The sequence below is a fragment of the Lasiosphaeria miniovina genome (genome assembly GCF_030549165.1).
Source record: "Lasiosphaeria miniovina strain SMH2392-1A chromosome Unknown B0T26scaffold_6, whole genome shotgun sequence".
NCBI lineage: Eukaryota > Fungi > Ascomycota > Sordariomycetes > Sordariales > Lasiosphaeriaceae > Lasiosphaeria > Lasiosphaeria miniovina.
Genome location: NW_026848225.1, coordinates 2,688,026 through 2,703,911, shown reverse-complemented (window position 1 = coordinate 2,703,911; position 15,886 = coordinate 2,688,026). Strand labels below are relative to the sequence as shown.

Here is a 15,886-nt window from a genome sequence, read left to right as displayed (position 1 = left end):
CCGCGAACAGGTCTTATGTAGAAGGTACTCTTTTCATCCGCAGCCCTCAATGGCCAACCAACCTGACCATGGCATGGGGATGGGGGCACGAAACCCACACCGCTCAACAAGACATGCCTCTGGGGAAACGGGGCGTGAAGGGGCGGTGCGGGCGATACGGGCGGTGCCAAACCAACAAACCCTCGCGATAGGGTCGAGGACGGCCATGGGAAGGGTATCTCTGTCTGTTTTGCCCTGTCTGGTTACTTCCCTCGCCTTGACCGAGTCAGCGGCGATGTCTTGGGTGGCCAGAAGAAGGAGAAAGTGGCAGTGACAGCAATCTCGCCCGCCCCAGGGAAAGTTAAGCAAATGCAAATGCAAATACCATAGACGATTGTCTAGAGAGAAACACGTCAGTCGACGATTAGAATGAGACAAATCAAAGCAAAGCGAACATAACACACCGGAGGTAAAGCATACCCCGCCCCCCTCCTCCCTGGTGCCCGCCCCCCCGCCTACCTTGGCTTGTTCCACGCAGGATACGTTTGTTGTGGTCTTGTGCCCGACACATTTCGTCGGGTATCCGGGCGAGGCTGGCTAGGGGGGCCGTTGCATATTTATACATACGGTTGAAAGTGAAGGTTATGATCAAATATCGGCGGTGGGGGTATGATGGGGGCCGCCCAAAGGGAGGCAGGGCGGCGCTCGATTTTTTGTCCCTCTGGCTAAGGAGTTACGTGGGGATATGGAAACCATCTAACTACAAATCGGAGACGTTTCGGCTAAGTGAAGCCAGATTCAATAGTAGACAGATGATGGATGGCATCGGTTCGGTGGGTTGAGCGAAGCTAAGGTAAAGGTAGATGTCCATTGAGAGAGAAAAGAGCTTACTGAAGAGAGATAAAAAAAGCCACCACGCGGGGCACTCACACCCACACACACCAGAGATAAGAACGCTGGGGAAATAGATATGACATAATGCAATCTGAACAAAGCAACAGCATTCGACGACTTTGCTACCGCGTTCTGATTAGTTGCTGGATGGAGTGAAGGGATGGAATAGGGAGAGAGAAGTGACGCTGGCACTTTACTTGCTTACTTGCTTGCTCTTCTTTTCTCCTCGGCTGACTGGGGCCAAATGATTGTGGTGGTCGCATCCTAAAGACTACCTGACCTAACACGCACTGAAATGTGCGTTAAGGGCCACTGCCCTTCTCTTCGCCGACTTCGGGTTGCTACTTGGTTAGTGACTTTTCAACTTCGGGTTTTTTGTATTTTGCGTGACAGAAGACACGATTGGAGACTTCATAGTTGAGACAGGTAGAAATGGAGAGGGACAAAAGGGGCAAACACCACATAAACCCCATCTCGTACTAAGAAATAGAAAAGGGGTCCAGGCCAAGGTGCTGCATAGTTTATCCTTTCTCAATGGCCACTTCCCAAGGGAAGAGAAATGCCAGCATGTCATATTTTGTTTCGACTGCTCAAGGAGGGACTTCCACGGTTAGATCTATCGCCAAAGTGGCATGGCTTATACCCATCACCACGCACACACTAAAGTGGACACAGTTTAGCATTTAAAAAGGATAATGGCCTGGAGCAGCAAAGGATGCCGACACCACAGCAACGCAAGCAAATTCTCACACCGCATTGAGCATGATGAGATCGTTTCAGTAATAGTCTCTGTATTCAGTTACGGATTAAAGGGGAGTGAAACTGAGGGAGACAGAGAAGAGGTTGCACGCGTAGAATGACTAAGGTATGTATTGTGACTAAAGGTGGTTTATTCGCCCCCTCTCAACCCCTGAACTTTTCTTACTCAGCCAGACTGTTAACTCAAGACTCCCAAAACAATAAACGATGTGCACACATTGGGGGACGGCTTTGAACGAGCGGGAGAAGAGAGAAAACAATGTCCCTAAGAGCGGGGGGGTTTTAGGCTTTGAGCCATAACAATGACGTGACGATGGGTATAGGCAGAGGGTATTATATATAATAATACCGGAAAGAAAGGAGAGTCCGTATGCAAGAACGACAGGTTATACGAGAGCAAGTAGCAGTTTCCCATTCCGCTCCCGTGTTCCCATTAGGAAGATGTATATAGAGATAGGGAGGGATAGGGCTTAGGCGAGGGCTACAGGCGCCTTCTCGGCCTTTGCTGAAGCCGGGGGGGTCGGTACGGCGGCGGCGGCTCCGCCCTTCGTATCTAAAGCCGTCGGTGCGTGCTTCTCGTTTGCTGGCGCGGCTGTGGTGGCTGAGGCAGGAGATAAGACGGCTGGGCCGCCAGTGACGCCGGACTCGTGGCCGTCAGCGGTGTTGATGGCCAGCTTCTCGGTGCCAGTCGTAGCGGCCGCCAGGTTCGCCTTCTCGTCGACCGGGCTGGGGTCTGGGCTGGGCTCGGCGGGTCCTGTAGCGCCAGCCACGTTGCGAATGACGTTGAACCACTTCTCGGCGTCTGCGGGCGTGTGGGCCTTGAAAGCCAGCTCCGAGTGACCCGTGAGCTTGCTGCTCATCGTCTTGGAGCGGTCTTTGCCCTTGACGTTGAACTTCTCGCCGTGTGGCGCGCCGATGATGGCATCGGGCAGGTAGATGCTGAGCTCGGGGGTGGGGTCCTTGCGCAGGTTGTCGTTGTCCTTGAACTCGTGCAGGAACTTGCAGGGCGTCACTACGTAATAGCCCGTCTGGGTGCCCCACGAGAGCTTGTTACGGCTCTTGCGCTCGAGCGTGCCCTCGATCAGGGGCTTGGTGGACGAATGGTCCATGTTAGGGAACTGGATGCCCTCGAGGGCGCGCGGCGGGTCGTTGGGGTTGATTAGCACGTCGCTCTTGCGCGCAACGAATTTGTTCCACTCAAAGTCGGGAGGGATGCGCTGGACGGCGCCTAGCATATCGTTGTAGAGGGCGCGGGTCTTCTCGGCCTGGCCACCCGCAAACGAGTTGAAAGCCTCCATGGACTCCTGCATAACGTGGACCACATGCGCCTCAAAGGTCTGGAAGTTAGCCTGGACAGCGATGAGGTCGTTGCGGTGATTGTTCTCCTCCACCACCTGCTTGCTCAGGCGGTGCAGAATGCCCCTTCGGATAACATAGGGGTCGTCAGTGGGGTGGGCTTTGTGCCCTGTCGACTCGTACGAGGCAGTGTGCTGGCCGAGGAGTTCGATGTGCTTCTGAGTCGAGTTACGGGCCTTTTCAACTTCCTTGGCCCCCTTCTCGGCGCCATGGGAAAGTTCTTTGGCCTTGTGCTTGATCTCCTTGTGCAGGCGCTCGATGATGGGGAGCACGGAGCCCTTGATGTGCTTCTCCGTCTCCAGGTTGGTGTTGATCAGGGCCTGTGTGTTGACGCGCATGTTTTCGAAGAAGCCAGCGACGCCTCCGAGCGACTGGTCGAAGTGGTCGCCCTCCCTGAGGGGCTTCGAGATTGTCTGTACAGGGGTTGTGTAAGCGGGCGCAAGGAGTGACAGAGGGACTCGGCGGGGACTTACCTTGAGGACTCTCTCGTACTCCTTGGCATGCGCCTTGTGGATCTTCTCGACGGCTTCCATATACTCCTCGAGATAGACGACGGCATGTTTCCACGCCTGGAGTCGCTGTGCGAGGAGACCGGCGGCCTAGGACGAAAGAAACAGTCTTGTCAGAAGATACCCCTATTCTGCTTTCTTTGTAACATTCATTGATTGGATTACTTACATGGCTGGGGTCCGCCTCGGGAACAGCTTCGTCGCTGAAGTTGCTTGCCAAGGTCTCCTGCCTCGAAGGCGCTATGGGTGACTGCGCAGACATGGTTGCAATCTAGGAGGGCGCGTATGGTGGTCGAGGTTTGAGTGTTGCTGTTTAGGGAGGAAGAAAGCGCGACAGAGGTGGGTCGTCTCAAGAGAAAGATTTAAACTTCACAATAAATAGATTGGCACGGTCAGTTCCTGGGCAGGTGGGATGAAGTCATTAATAGGGGGAGGGGTTCGGCAGAGAGAGCTAGAACGAGAACTAGCAAAACAGGGTATTTGTACGTTATTCTCTTTGGTCCAAGACGGCTTTGCTGATTGATTGATCTTCTGCCCACCTACACCACCACTCTGCGCTACTCGCCCACTATACACCATCTTGGCTAGTATTGAACGCCTCTTGCGACAGTCTGCGGGCGATCAGGTAGTTTCAACGGAGCGGAACAGAGCGGCTCGCACGCTGGCGAGGTCGTCAAGCGCGAATAAAGGCTCGCCAAAGCCCGTGCTTCCTGCGCCCAGCTCTCAATCCCTGCAATCAGATCACAGATCGAACGAGGCCCAATGACGTAATTTGACTAGCTGTCTCAGGTGGGGCAAATCGCAGGCTTGTCCGCCTGAAAACACCCCACTAAACGCTAAACTCTTCCTTCTGAAGCAGACACGCAGAAAAACAATAACTGCTCAGTCTCAGTCATTCGATAGTGCTAGGCAAGTTCAGCTGAGGTCTTTCAACCGATGCATAAACGAGAGGCCATGTGCCGCCGCGTCTTTGTTAGTCTGACCTTTAGTGTTGTTGTGCGCTTGAAGCGGCCAAATTTAACCAACGTCAAATATGACGTAATTGACGCCTGGAGATATTCCCTGTGTGTCCTGAGTAAACTCGTAGCTGGCTGGCCCTTCTCGGGATAAATACAAAGGCGGCCCAATAACCCACGATGCAGTCACCAAGTCTGTACGCTTCCATTGGGGAGCGACAATCTTGAATTGCACGTACTACGTGTACCCTTTCGATAGCTAAGTAAGTCCCCATCAGCAATTTTAGTCTAGACCTGTGAGAACGCCTCATGCAGCCCGCCTTATGACCCAACCTCGCTTCCTCAATCGCGGGACATGCGTCACCTGGCACAGCACACCCTCCTCCCTCGATCAAACAGCTCATCTTGCTCTTGGGATCGGCGTGGTTCGATTTCGCTCTCAACTGTTGCAATATGAGAATGCAATGCTCGTATTGGCGACAAGGGCTTCATTTGCAATCGCCCCTTGCCTAAACTGAAAAATCATCGTCGTGCCCTTGTTGCCGAATGGGTATCGTAGAATATCATACAGGGCGACAAACCACCAAGCACATTCCCGGCTGTGCCACTTCAAACGAGCCCCTCCGCCAAAAATGCTAAGCCGTCCCGCCGTTTGTGTTTGCCACCACTACCGCTTTTCCTCGTGAAATGCTTGATCTTCAAAGTCATAAGTCCTTCCGACCGACCAGTCCCCGGGCTGCCATAAACGCCATATGCTTGTCGATACGTGGAAAGAAAGAAACCAAGACCAGACCGATTAATGATACAAAATAGAATTTAGTGGTGACGGACGCACGGGTTGAAGGCCCCCTAGACCACTCGTTCCCGGGTTCGCATCAGCTCTAATCGGCGGCGCTCCTCCGGGTGGAAGGCATGAGGAAACAGGCTCCGTGACAGCTGGCGTCTTCGATGTCCCATCGGTCTCCTACGACCATTATTAGCAGCAGCGCCGTGTGGCACAGGCTCCTCAGCCTCGGCAATCGACGTCAATGGGTCGATGACACCGGCATTCTCTTCTACAGACAATGCCGGTGATGTTTCCGGGGAACCTGGGGCTGTTGTCGCCGTTGCATAGTCCGGGAGCTCTAAGCTTGAGTTGTAGGTTGTGTGTCTGATTGGCGCCTTGACGGCCGTCTGATAGCTGGGCACCTTGCTCAGCTCAGATATTTCGGGAAAGTCAAGGTGCTCTGGCGTGCTCGACCCCGACGATTCTTGATCATCACTGTTTTGCCGAGAGAGCGGCGCCGACGGGGGCACTCGCGAAGGAGCCGATGTTGGCGCTTCACCGGGAGGATGACGGGGAGTGTTGGCTCCTGATAACCCGCCCAATGAGCTTACCGAAGTATAGGAGTGGCTGCGGTGCGACGCCTCCAAGGACATGCTCTGTAGCCTAGACGAAAGCGCCGCCGGAGTAACCCCCATATTGTGGGCCAGAGAGCCCAGGTTCTCGGCGGATCCTGAGCGGGAATGGCCATACAAAGGGCTGCCCATGCCTGATTGCGGGTGCGGTGTCTGTAGACCTGTGGGCTCTATGCCCTCGTATAGCTGGTCGAGAACGTGCTCGCCGTAGCCTGGCGGGGCAATGGCTGCAACCTCTTCCGACGACGTTCCTTGTGGTAGCTGTCGTACCAGGTTTCCATCCTCGTCCAACGGCATGTTGGGCGAGATAAAAATGGTCACGGGAAGCGTTGCGCGAAGCTCGGAGATGTGTCCGTCGGGGTTCTTGAGCGCAACGACAAGTTTCAACTTGTGCCGGATCTTAATCCCTTGCGCATTCACGTCCTGGAGGCATTTGCCCAACTTCCTCGGCAGATCCAAGGCAGTGCCCATCACCCAGCCCTCTTGGCCCGTGTCTTCGATCATGTCTTGCCAATGCTCGTCCCTGCTCATGGGAATGGTCCAGGACGCAATCTCCTTTTCTTTTTTGTGCTCCCGGACGCTGTGAGCCGCGTGCGACTGTAGAAGAATGTCGTGAACCTCCAATAGCCTGATTGTAATATCGCCCAACTCCAGCCCTTTCAGGAGCGGTGTAAATCTCGTCTCGAGAGGAATTGAGCTGCCAAAAACGACTGCCTTTTGCGGAATCACAATCGAGTATTCAACCTTGTTGGGCCAAATATTCTCGACACTCATGGCGTGTAGGAATTCGAGGGCTGACGACTCGAGGGTTCGGATGATTCGCAGGCGCTTATAGGCGTGCAGATCGTATGCCAGCTTTCCCCGTGCTACCGTTGCCTTGAGCTTGTATGTGATGCTCGCCTCGCGCATGCCTTCGACGCTCTCCGTCGTCTGCCCCGGTAGCAGCAGTTCGAAGGGCCATTCGTAGTTCCCGGCCGGCAAGATAACACCTTTGGTATGTGTAGCGGTGGCAGACGAGTTCGGCGAGCCGTCGGGCGCTCCAATACCGGCAAACGGGGTCCATCTGTGCGAGAATATTGTTGAAGTTCTGTCCACTTTTTGGCTCGATATCCCTGTGGGTGTCACCTTCGTGTCCGTCCAACTAGTAGTCGTGGTCAGCTTCTTCATTTTCCTCAAGTTCCAAAGAAAAGCAATGTTAGATTCATACTTGTATTGGAGCGTGCCCGTCAATCTCAAATGTATGTCTTCGATTTTGAGGGAAGACGGTAGGCACAGCACGACGGTGCCCTTCAGAAGCTGTCCCGACGATTCATGTTCGTTGCCGCGGAACACAATGAAGTCATTCTCGAGTCTAGGATGCGGGTTAGAAATAATCCCGAATGCGGCGAGCGCAAAAGATCTAGGAATTGGGGCAAGAACTTACCGGATCTCGAAGAGGGTGTAGGCGTGTCTTCCGGTCACCGACGTAAATGGGTTAAAGGAAGGCATTGCCAGACAATGAAAGGCAAAAAGTTTGCTGCTCTACTGTTGCAAAGGAACAGAAGTGGCGGCGCCCAAGTAGAGATATTGGTATATTCCTGTCATCTACCCAGCGTATCTGCTAACCATGTAGGGAGGCGGGTAGGTCGAGGCAGGGCAGCGCAGTGTGCGGCACGTCAGACACAAGTTGGTTGCCGTTGGCGATCCTGGGGTGCGGATCCGAAGGGTTGTCCTTGAAGAAGAGGGGCGCAAAAGTGACGGCGGGCTGAATTGTGCACTGTAGGGAGGCGTTTGTTTGTTTTACCTGTAAAAGAAATGGGAGGGAAAGAAGAGTGGCGGGAAAGGGACAAAATCTTCGAGAGGGAGCCATTGCAGGGCAGGACAAGGCAGTTAGGGAAGTGAAGGTCTAGACGGTCGAGGCCGGAGTTAGTCAGGTACGGATACCGTCGCACGACAACGGTACAAGAGAATACGGTGCAGTACCTGACCTGTAGGTGAAGTGGAGGGGTGGAGGCCGATCTGTCCAGGGGTCCATGCAAGTCCCAAAGTAAGCCCATAAGCGAGCGAACCCAGCTCATGCATGGCCCAATAAGCCAACCGCAAGGAACCTCCGGAACATCTCTTCAGCCCAGAACGAACTCAGTCCAATTATAGGTATTGGCATGTAACTACAGGGCCGCGACTGCTTTCCCAACGACTGGGCATCATAGCCCTGGTATACAACGTATCTGCGCGTTGGATCAAAATGCCTAGAATTCCGCTTCCTGCGTCCGTCACACGTGAGCACGAGCAATGGAACGTTGGAAATGCAGTCGCAACCAGGCAGCCGATTTCCAAGCATGTATTGTAACAGGTATTTACCTTACCTTGAAACAGCTGAGGTGGAGGTGTGCGAAAGCGGACAGCCGTCACTGAGACTTTGTATTGAATATGCACAGCTCACGAGTGATGGAAGTGCCACGAGGAAGTGGGGAGCACAGGGAAAAGGGTAGAAAAAATCTCGGAATGTGTGTGGCCTGTAAACGTGAGGAAGGCATATACTGCGTATATACCGCTACCTAACTTGCCTTATTTACGGGATACCGAGTTAGTGGGTTGGTAAGCTCGCCGCGTGGGGTGCCAGCAAAACGATGCATGCCTTATCACCGTCTCTGACTTCCAGTGGCTGAGACAGTTCCAAGGCTGAGATGTGGAGTAACGGCGCCCCCAGCAATGGAAGAGACGGGGGATCCGTCAGAATACGGTAAGGCAGCGAAAGAATGACATATGATACGTAAGGTACGCATTACTACTTTCCTTACGAATGCATATATTCGTGGCCTCCTGCTGGCTGTTTGTTGGCAAGAGCTGAAAGAAGCCTGGCTTCGTGTCGCGCGCGCCTGCTATTCTTTGGTTGAGGTGAGCGAGCTTCTTTTGTTCGAATTCTTTGTCGTGTTGGAGAGCGCAGTTGCCCCCAATACGCACGCCCCTTGTGGAAGCACCGTCTTAGCGCTTAGCCACAGATGTAACCCCCACCGTCCTCACCACCAGCCGCCCTGCCGTCAACGAATCTAGAAGGCTGCCAAATTCGGCAGGCGGGAGAGGGTGGCAGCATTTTTCTCTTTCGTTTTGGCTCCTCCACGGCAGCCAGCTTCCTGAACCCGATGGCCAACTGACATGCCTTGCCATCCCAAGATCATATGGCGCTATCAGCGGGTTTCCTCCAAACTACCATACCTCAAACCTGAGACGCCTTGAGGATGCATTGAACTGTTGGCGTGTCTTGCCAACAAAGACTGGAAGCCTGATGCCCAACCCCAGCTGTGCCTTTGGGGCGCTGACGCGAGACAAAAGGTCCTGCTGGCCAACGCTCAGGGTGAAATGTGACATCGCCCTGCTCCCACCCAAGGTTGATAGAGTGGCAGGCAAGCCGAAGGAGACTCTCGTGACGAGCCCGCCACCTGCGCCCCAGAGAAGCGAAAGTGCTCGCATGGATAACGCGGCCCCAGAACGGAGCGTCAGAACGGAGCGTTTCTCCTTGGATTGTTTTGTGTGAAGGTCGGTTTACTAACTTGTACATATGTACACTACAACATGATGTAAGAATTAAATGCACTCAAATACCAGGATCGGCGATGACAGAAAGATTCCCACTTGCCCGTAATTATCAACCCCACCAAACGGCTTTTTAAACCCAGTCCCGCTTTCAAGGCAAGGTAGCCCGGTGTCGGCTTCTCGGTTCAAGTTCACCGATCTATCTGGAGATAACGCCCTGCAAACCGAGGCGATCTTTTCGCGCCCAGGCTCATGACAGGGAAGCGGAAGTGTTGGGAAGTGTCGCAACGACATTCTATTCGCTCCAACGGGTTGCAATGCTACCTTTTGCTATAATAACCGTGCGATGGAAATTCTACCAAGAAATCTCACCGGTTGGGTATCGGCGGGATGGGGGGGTGGATCGGGACGCCGACAATCGGTGGCTTTTTAGCGCTTCCAATTGGACATACACCGCCACACGCCTTACAGGCATCGAGAGTGAATTCTTCTGAATACCCGACTCGCGAAGAGAAAAGACCCATTAAAGACGGCAAAAAAGAAGAAGAAAAGGCCTGCTTCTTCCATCTCGCAGTCTTCTTGCCTCACAGAGCATCCACAATCAATCAACATTGACTCACATCTCGCATTTCTGCAAAATACTATTTCCCCTCTGGTGGGTCCTGCCCGCTGTTTCACATGAAAGAGAGGCAGGGAGACAGGGACCACGGCTTGAGAGATTTTGACAAGGCTATCACGCCACGTTCTTCTGCATGCATGCTTCCCAGCACGCTATCTCGGCATTCCATGACACGGCATCAGCCTTATGGGCAAGCCTCTAGTGAATGTGGCGAAACACTACCTCTTCGCTTTCAGCCTTTGCACTGTCTATGTCTATCAGAACCCAGCTTGAGCCCGCAAGCAAACGTAGGCAATGACGCCTCCCACCCCATTAACAGATATCTACCCGTATGTACACATTGTTGGGAATGCGAGGCGAAACTTCAAAGACCCAGTGGTTCCACTTATTACATAGTCGTGAACTTTGGAACGTTGTTACAAAAAGATACAAGCAGCGACAGAACAAGCCTCGGAAGCTCCCGGGGCTCTGACTTGAAAGACTTGCCGAGGACGTCCGACGGCCCACTCCCAGCCAGCTCTCTTGCATCCGTCCATCTTTCCCAGCGTGCCACAATTCCGTAACAAAAGAAAAGAAGACCGTGCGGGGTAACGACTTTCTTTGGTGATATCGCGTCCGGAATGAAAATAATAAGGTAAGGTACTTACCGCATTTATCTCATCCCATCCATAGACGGCCACCGGGTCCAAACTGCACCACGGGAACACGCCATGTTAAATAGCGTCTGACCCGCCGTGGTTGCTACACTGCCGCACGCTCTAAGACTGCCGAGGGATGCCACCCCCCCCACCGAGCCTCGGTGATATCAAGCCAAGATGGCAATTGACACTTTCCAGAAGCCCCAAAAGCGCGCGCGCGCGCGCATGCACGCCGATGATCTATCTATGCAATGCATGCCGGCGAAAGCTTGAACAAGAGTCCCAGGATCTGGGACCGGGCTACGGCGTATACTTAATCCGTTCATAGGATAGAAGAGAAACACTTAATAACTGCATGTTATATTAAAATATTGGATTAATATGATCGACCTTGAAGGACAAAATAAAGGAGAATATGTCAGAGACCCGATAATCAAGAATGGTAAAAAGTTATTATAGCTAATAAAAGAGCAAAAAACTATGCGTCAAGAGGGAATCGAACCCCCCCCTCAACCTTATAACCATGGAAGGGTTGAATCCTAACCACTAGACCATTGACGCTTACTGGATTATGTTTATCTGCGCCCGAAATTCTTTTTATGAAGGCAGTATCCAACCATTCCGGTAACTTTACTCCCTATTTAACCCAACGCCATAAAATGTTTCTCAGAAACATTTTCATCCAATACAGGGCGTTTATAAAGCCATATTCTCAATATTTGACTTATTTGATTACATCCAGAGCCATTGAAGTAAAGTTGACATAACAATGCACCCAAGACTTATAAGATGAGCAGACATCGTAGTTGTACATTACATGGATTCTTTTTGTGTCCCACACGCTCTCCAACTCCCTCTCTGTTTTAATACAAGAGCAATCCGCTCAGGCTCTTTCATATTGTACTCGGCAACCAAAAAAGCTCCCTTCCCTTACTTCTGCCCATTCAAAACAAACATTGCCGCACCGTAAAAGAATAAACGCCGTACCTCGGGCATATATCATTGCTATCGTCACACATCACGCTTGCGAGCTATCCGTCTCTTCATCCAACTGGGGCGACGTGTCTGATGGGCGACTCCACGTCCTCAGATGGCCTAATTTCATCTCAGCAGTGTCAGCATCCTTGCCCCCTTCGCTACTAATGATGATGAGAGACGTACCTGACTTGCAGCTGGTGAGGATGGCAGCCTGGGTAAAGTCGATCCAGCACAGCGGGTCCTCATCAATCGTCTTGCTCTGCGGCGCAAGAAATTACGTGTTAGCTGGACGAGAGTTTACTGAAGGAGACTGGATATGGATTTCCTCCCTTACCAACACAGGGGGAAGCATGGCCGTCCTTGAACGCGGTTCCACGGCATGTGGCAGTATCTTCTCCGCTGCCTCTTCACCAACGCCGTAGCCGTTCTGTGAACTCTCGGCCCTTTGAAGCGACACCAGACGCGACGAAACCGAGCCACCCCGCTGGTGGTGATGTACGGAGGCCTACATTGTTGCAAATGTCAGCAATATTAATGAGAGGGCACAGAAGCTCAGTAGCCACTTACAGCTTTTGGGCGATGCAACATGCCGACACTGAAATCCCACAGACATATCCTACAGTCCTCTCCGACACTCCCAAACCTGTAGTTCTTATCGTCACATTGCCAGGGGTCAAACGCTACCGACGTCACCCACGAGTGGTGACCCTGGCACCGGGCTATAAGCGCCGACTCGGACGGACACCAAATCGAGATGAGGTCGTCTTGCCCACCGGTCAAGACATACTTGCCGTCAGGTGACCAGCAGACGCATATTAGGCCCCCATAATACGAGTAGAATAGGTCCAAAAGTCTGTTGATACGTAACTGGTGAGCATGAGGGACGCTTCAGACGACAAAGCGCAGCCCGGGATTCTTACTCTTCCTTGAGATAATCGATTATCCTCAGTGAGCCGTCTTCTGAGACAACGGCAAGGTGCCTATGGTCGGGGGAGAATGCAAATGCATTTATTCGCTGGTTGGACAGCTTCCATACCGCCACGGGGTTTGTCTTTTGGTTTTTGGAGTGGACCGACTTGTTGATCTGTATTTGGCTGGAGTTGGAGACTCCTCTGCTGGCAGTGTCCGAGTTCACCTCTCCGTTTGCCTGCAGCCCTGCCCCGGCCTCTTCGTCGGCGGAGAAAGTGGCGTCCTCCTTTTCCTTGTCGTAGACAACAAGAGATCCATCCATGTGCGCAGCGAGGAACAGGTGTTCTGAGCCAGGAATCCACCTGATCTCGGAAACTGGCGTTCCGTTGATAATCCCCTGTGTGCCATGGTAAGCTTCAGGAACATTTCGGATACGGCGCTTATACTAGGGGTAGGCGAAGAAGCCTAGAGAGCGACATACGTTCTTGTTGAGTCGCGTGTATCGCTGTGAGATGGGTTCCCACCATATGATCTCTCCAGTTGAAAACCCCATGATCACGTCAATGTGCGATGAGCTCTTGGTTAGCAGATTTACGTCATGGCAGAGGCAATGCGCCTTGGTGAATAGTATTTTTGTTAAATATTCGGCCTGCGAACCGTCAGTGGTGCCGGGGCTAGTGCGGGCCCAATAAAGGGCGCGGATATGGCTCACCTTGGATGGGGATGAGAGGTCGAGCCATTGAAAGGCGCGGTTGATGTTGGCGAAGGCGAAAAGGCCATCACTAGGGCGATCTTGCAATCTCTTGTTTAGTGTCTCGTGGACAATAACTCTAGAGATGAAGGAAGAGTTGCTCTTAGTCACGTTGTTCTTGGGCTTTCGACGCTTGTTCGCGTCCTTGGAATTGGGCGGCGCGAGCAACGCGTTTCCCTCACCAAAGGCGGGCGCATTTAACACGATGAGTGGCACATCGCTAGAAGTGATGCGACCGGCCGAGCTGCTGCTCTCGCGCGCCTCGGACGACGACTTGCTCTCGTCAGGGTGTTCTTGGATGCTCTGCTGCAGGCCGCTTGAGGGCGACGTGACCCTGTAGAAGGCGGCAGGCAGGGGGCGCACGTCGAGGTTGGCCAGTGACAGCTTGGTGCCGGCAGTGGCAGGCTGCGGCGTTGTTGCGAGGGGATTCGGGTTGACGATGGGGGCTTCCGAGGGGTGGGGAGGAGGAGTCGCGAGATGGAGATCTTCCTTGAGCACGTAGAGGCCTGAGGAAGGGCGAGGTGCAGAGCGCAAGGTTACTTAGCAGGGGATCGACGGCGCCACGGCGGGAATGCGATTGGGTAGAAGCTCACCCTCGCCGACCAGAAACTGGTATTCGGGTCCCGAAGGACTCGTGAGGATATTGTTGGTTTCTATCATGGGAGCGACCTGGCCAGTCCCGACAGCGGCATTATATGCCGCCTGAGTGGGATACCGTGGCGGAGGAGGGAGGACGCTGTGAGATCGTAGAGTTGACGTGTAGGTTAGCTATTTGTTTGAGGTCCCGTATGTAATGTACGGACGACGAGCGCCCCTGCCCCTGCCCCGTTCGAGTTGGGATGGAATCCTGCTTGTTCCTCCCTTCTTGACTCCTTTTGGGCAACCCGGTGCCCAGGAACTTCTTGGGTGTCTCCTTACAACATGGTAGCGGCTGTGGCGTGGTCGCCAGCGGGATTGCGCTGATGCACTGGCCGGAAGGGGGATGGGATGGTGGGTGGCCTGTCTGGCTGGCTCCTTGGCAGGTTCGCTTGGCTTGTTCAGCTCGCTAGGGGGGAGGGGGGTGGTTGCAGGTGGTGTGCAGATGAAATGACGGGCAGGTGCCTGGGGCTTCGGACGAGACGCAAAGCACTGGACAACCTGGAAAGGGCCAGGTGAAGCTGGCGATAGTGACGCTGGCCTTCAAACCATCGTGGAGTAGAATGAGTGGCCGGGACGGACAGCTACCGGCGCCGCACTGAGTAATAAGAGCAACAGGACCCCGATTAGCAGCTAAAAGGTGCAGGCACAGGGGTCCCTAAGGTAATCCTGCTGACGGAGACTGGGGAACCTCGAGCCTCCCAGCAGTAGGCCAGCCAGGCGAGCCAGCTTCCCGCAACGGCTGGACAAGTCTCTCTAAGGTGTGGGGAAGTGTGGAGGTGGAGAAGCAATGCGTAACGCGAGCCCCCGCCAAGGTGGAGCGGGCATCCATTGTTTCTAACAGGTTACACTACGTACCTAAGGAGGGACGAATGGCTTCCATACACCTACTCACTGCCTTACCTATACGTTAAGGTGGTCTCCTCATACTCTCAAGCCAAGCAAAGTGCTTCGCATGATTATAAAGGGTCTCTGTCGACTACACAATTTCATGGTAAATACCCTCTGTAAGTAAGCACTCGGTACCTCCCTGTTTGGTGAGCTATAAGGCTTTGAATTGCCAGAAATATCACCTGAGCAGCTTTCATGTGCTTTGAAGGCCCTTCGTAATTGACAAGTAGACAACAACTCAAGATTATCTCAAGAGACCATGCAAATCCGGTCTAGGCCTTTCTGTATGCAAGTAAACATACACTCTGTACGGAGTACATGTACCTGCCTAGCTTATCTCTATTCGCAGTGGATTGCGGACAAGGCTTCGTTGGTTGGGAGGGAAGACGGCCCGCAAAGAATGATAGAAACCACCACGAGGGGCCTCGACGCTGTGTCTAGTACAGATGACTTCCGTAAAACTATTAGTATATTCTAAAGTCGGGCAAAATACTCTTCATAGGTACAGGTAAATGTTTGAGGTCTCCATCCGATAATTACCTTGCGTAAATTGTAGGCTATCTCCCTAAACTTCTTAACTTAAGCCTATATCATTTTACGGTATCTATGAACCTCGCTGGTTGGTTACGAGGTTTTATTTGCTAAAAAGATCATGTACCTAGCATGGAACTTATAGGTGCTTGAGACGGACTTCGATAATTCAGGTTGATAGATAATAATTCGACATTGTCTCAAGGGGGCATGTAAGTGTCCGGAGTGCTGTATGGTACCTTCCTGACCTATGAACAGTGCATTGCGGACAGATTTCAGCCTCTTGGAACTCAGTAGTGAGAGCAGACCATGAACAGCTATCCGTAAAGTGGCAGCAACTCGAACTTCTAGGTCGGACCTTTGGCTTTTATGGAAGAGCTTTCACGTTTGTGATATGACCACGGGTCCCACTATCACCGAACTTTATTTGCTAGTATGATAGGGAGCTAAAAGCTTGGTACAGTACTTACCTAGTCTGCCTCTAGGTATGGAAGCAACCAGGTACGCTGGAAAATGATCTTGCAGTAAAATAAACAGAATAAAAGAAGTTACTTATTATGTATGCGCGG

General features: G+C 52.8%; 3 protein-coding genes and 1 non-coding gene across 4 annotated transcripts; all 4 read right to left on the bottom strand.

Moving 5' to 3' along the window:
• Window positions 1–2,102: 2,102 nt before the first annotated feature.
• B0T26DRAFT_743152 (uncharacterized protein) lies at window positions 2,103–3,759 on the bottom strand (the record flags this gene model as incomplete). Its single annotated transcript, XM_060444216.1, has 3 exons — window positions 2,103–3,401; window positions 3,462–3,587; window positions 3,667–3,759. The coding sequence occupies 3 exons, from the start codon at window positions 3,757–3,759 to the stop codon at window positions 2,103–2,105; spliced, it is 1,518 nt and encodes a 505-aa protein (XP_060293081.1).
• Window positions 3,760–5,302: 1,543 nt separating this feature from the next.
• Window positions 5,303–7,339, bottom strand: B0T26DRAFT_654179 (uncharacterized protein; the record flags this gene model as incomplete). Its single annotated transcript, XM_060438521.1, has 3 exons — window positions 5,303–6,992; window positions 7,059–7,202; window positions 7,275–7,339. 3 exons carry the CDS (start codon window positions 7,337–7,339, stop codon window positions 5,303–5,305), a joined length of 1,899 nt encoding a protein of 632 aa, XP_060293080.1.
• A 3,763-nt stretch (window positions 7,340–11,102) lies between these two features.
• B0T26DRAFT_t198 lies at window positions 11,103–11,182 on the bottom strand. The gene has a single exon. It is a non-coding gene; the product is annotated as a tRNA-Gly (tRNA).
• A 457-nt stretch (window positions 11,183–11,639) lies between these two features.
• B0T26DRAFT_754930 (WD40-repeat-containing domain protein) lies at window positions 11,640–13,919 on the bottom strand (the record flags this gene model as incomplete). Its single annotated transcript, XM_060445881.1, has 8 exons — window positions 11,640–11,716; window positions 11,783–11,858; window positions 11,934–12,104; window positions 12,167–12,452; window positions 12,520–12,905; window positions 12,990–13,157; window positions 13,221–13,765; window positions 13,853–13,919. 8 exons carry the CDS (start codon window positions 13,917–13,919, stop codon window positions 11,640–11,642), a joined length of 1,776 nt encoding a protein of 591 aa, XP_060293079.1.
• Window positions 13,920–15,886: the final 1,967 nt, after the last annotated feature.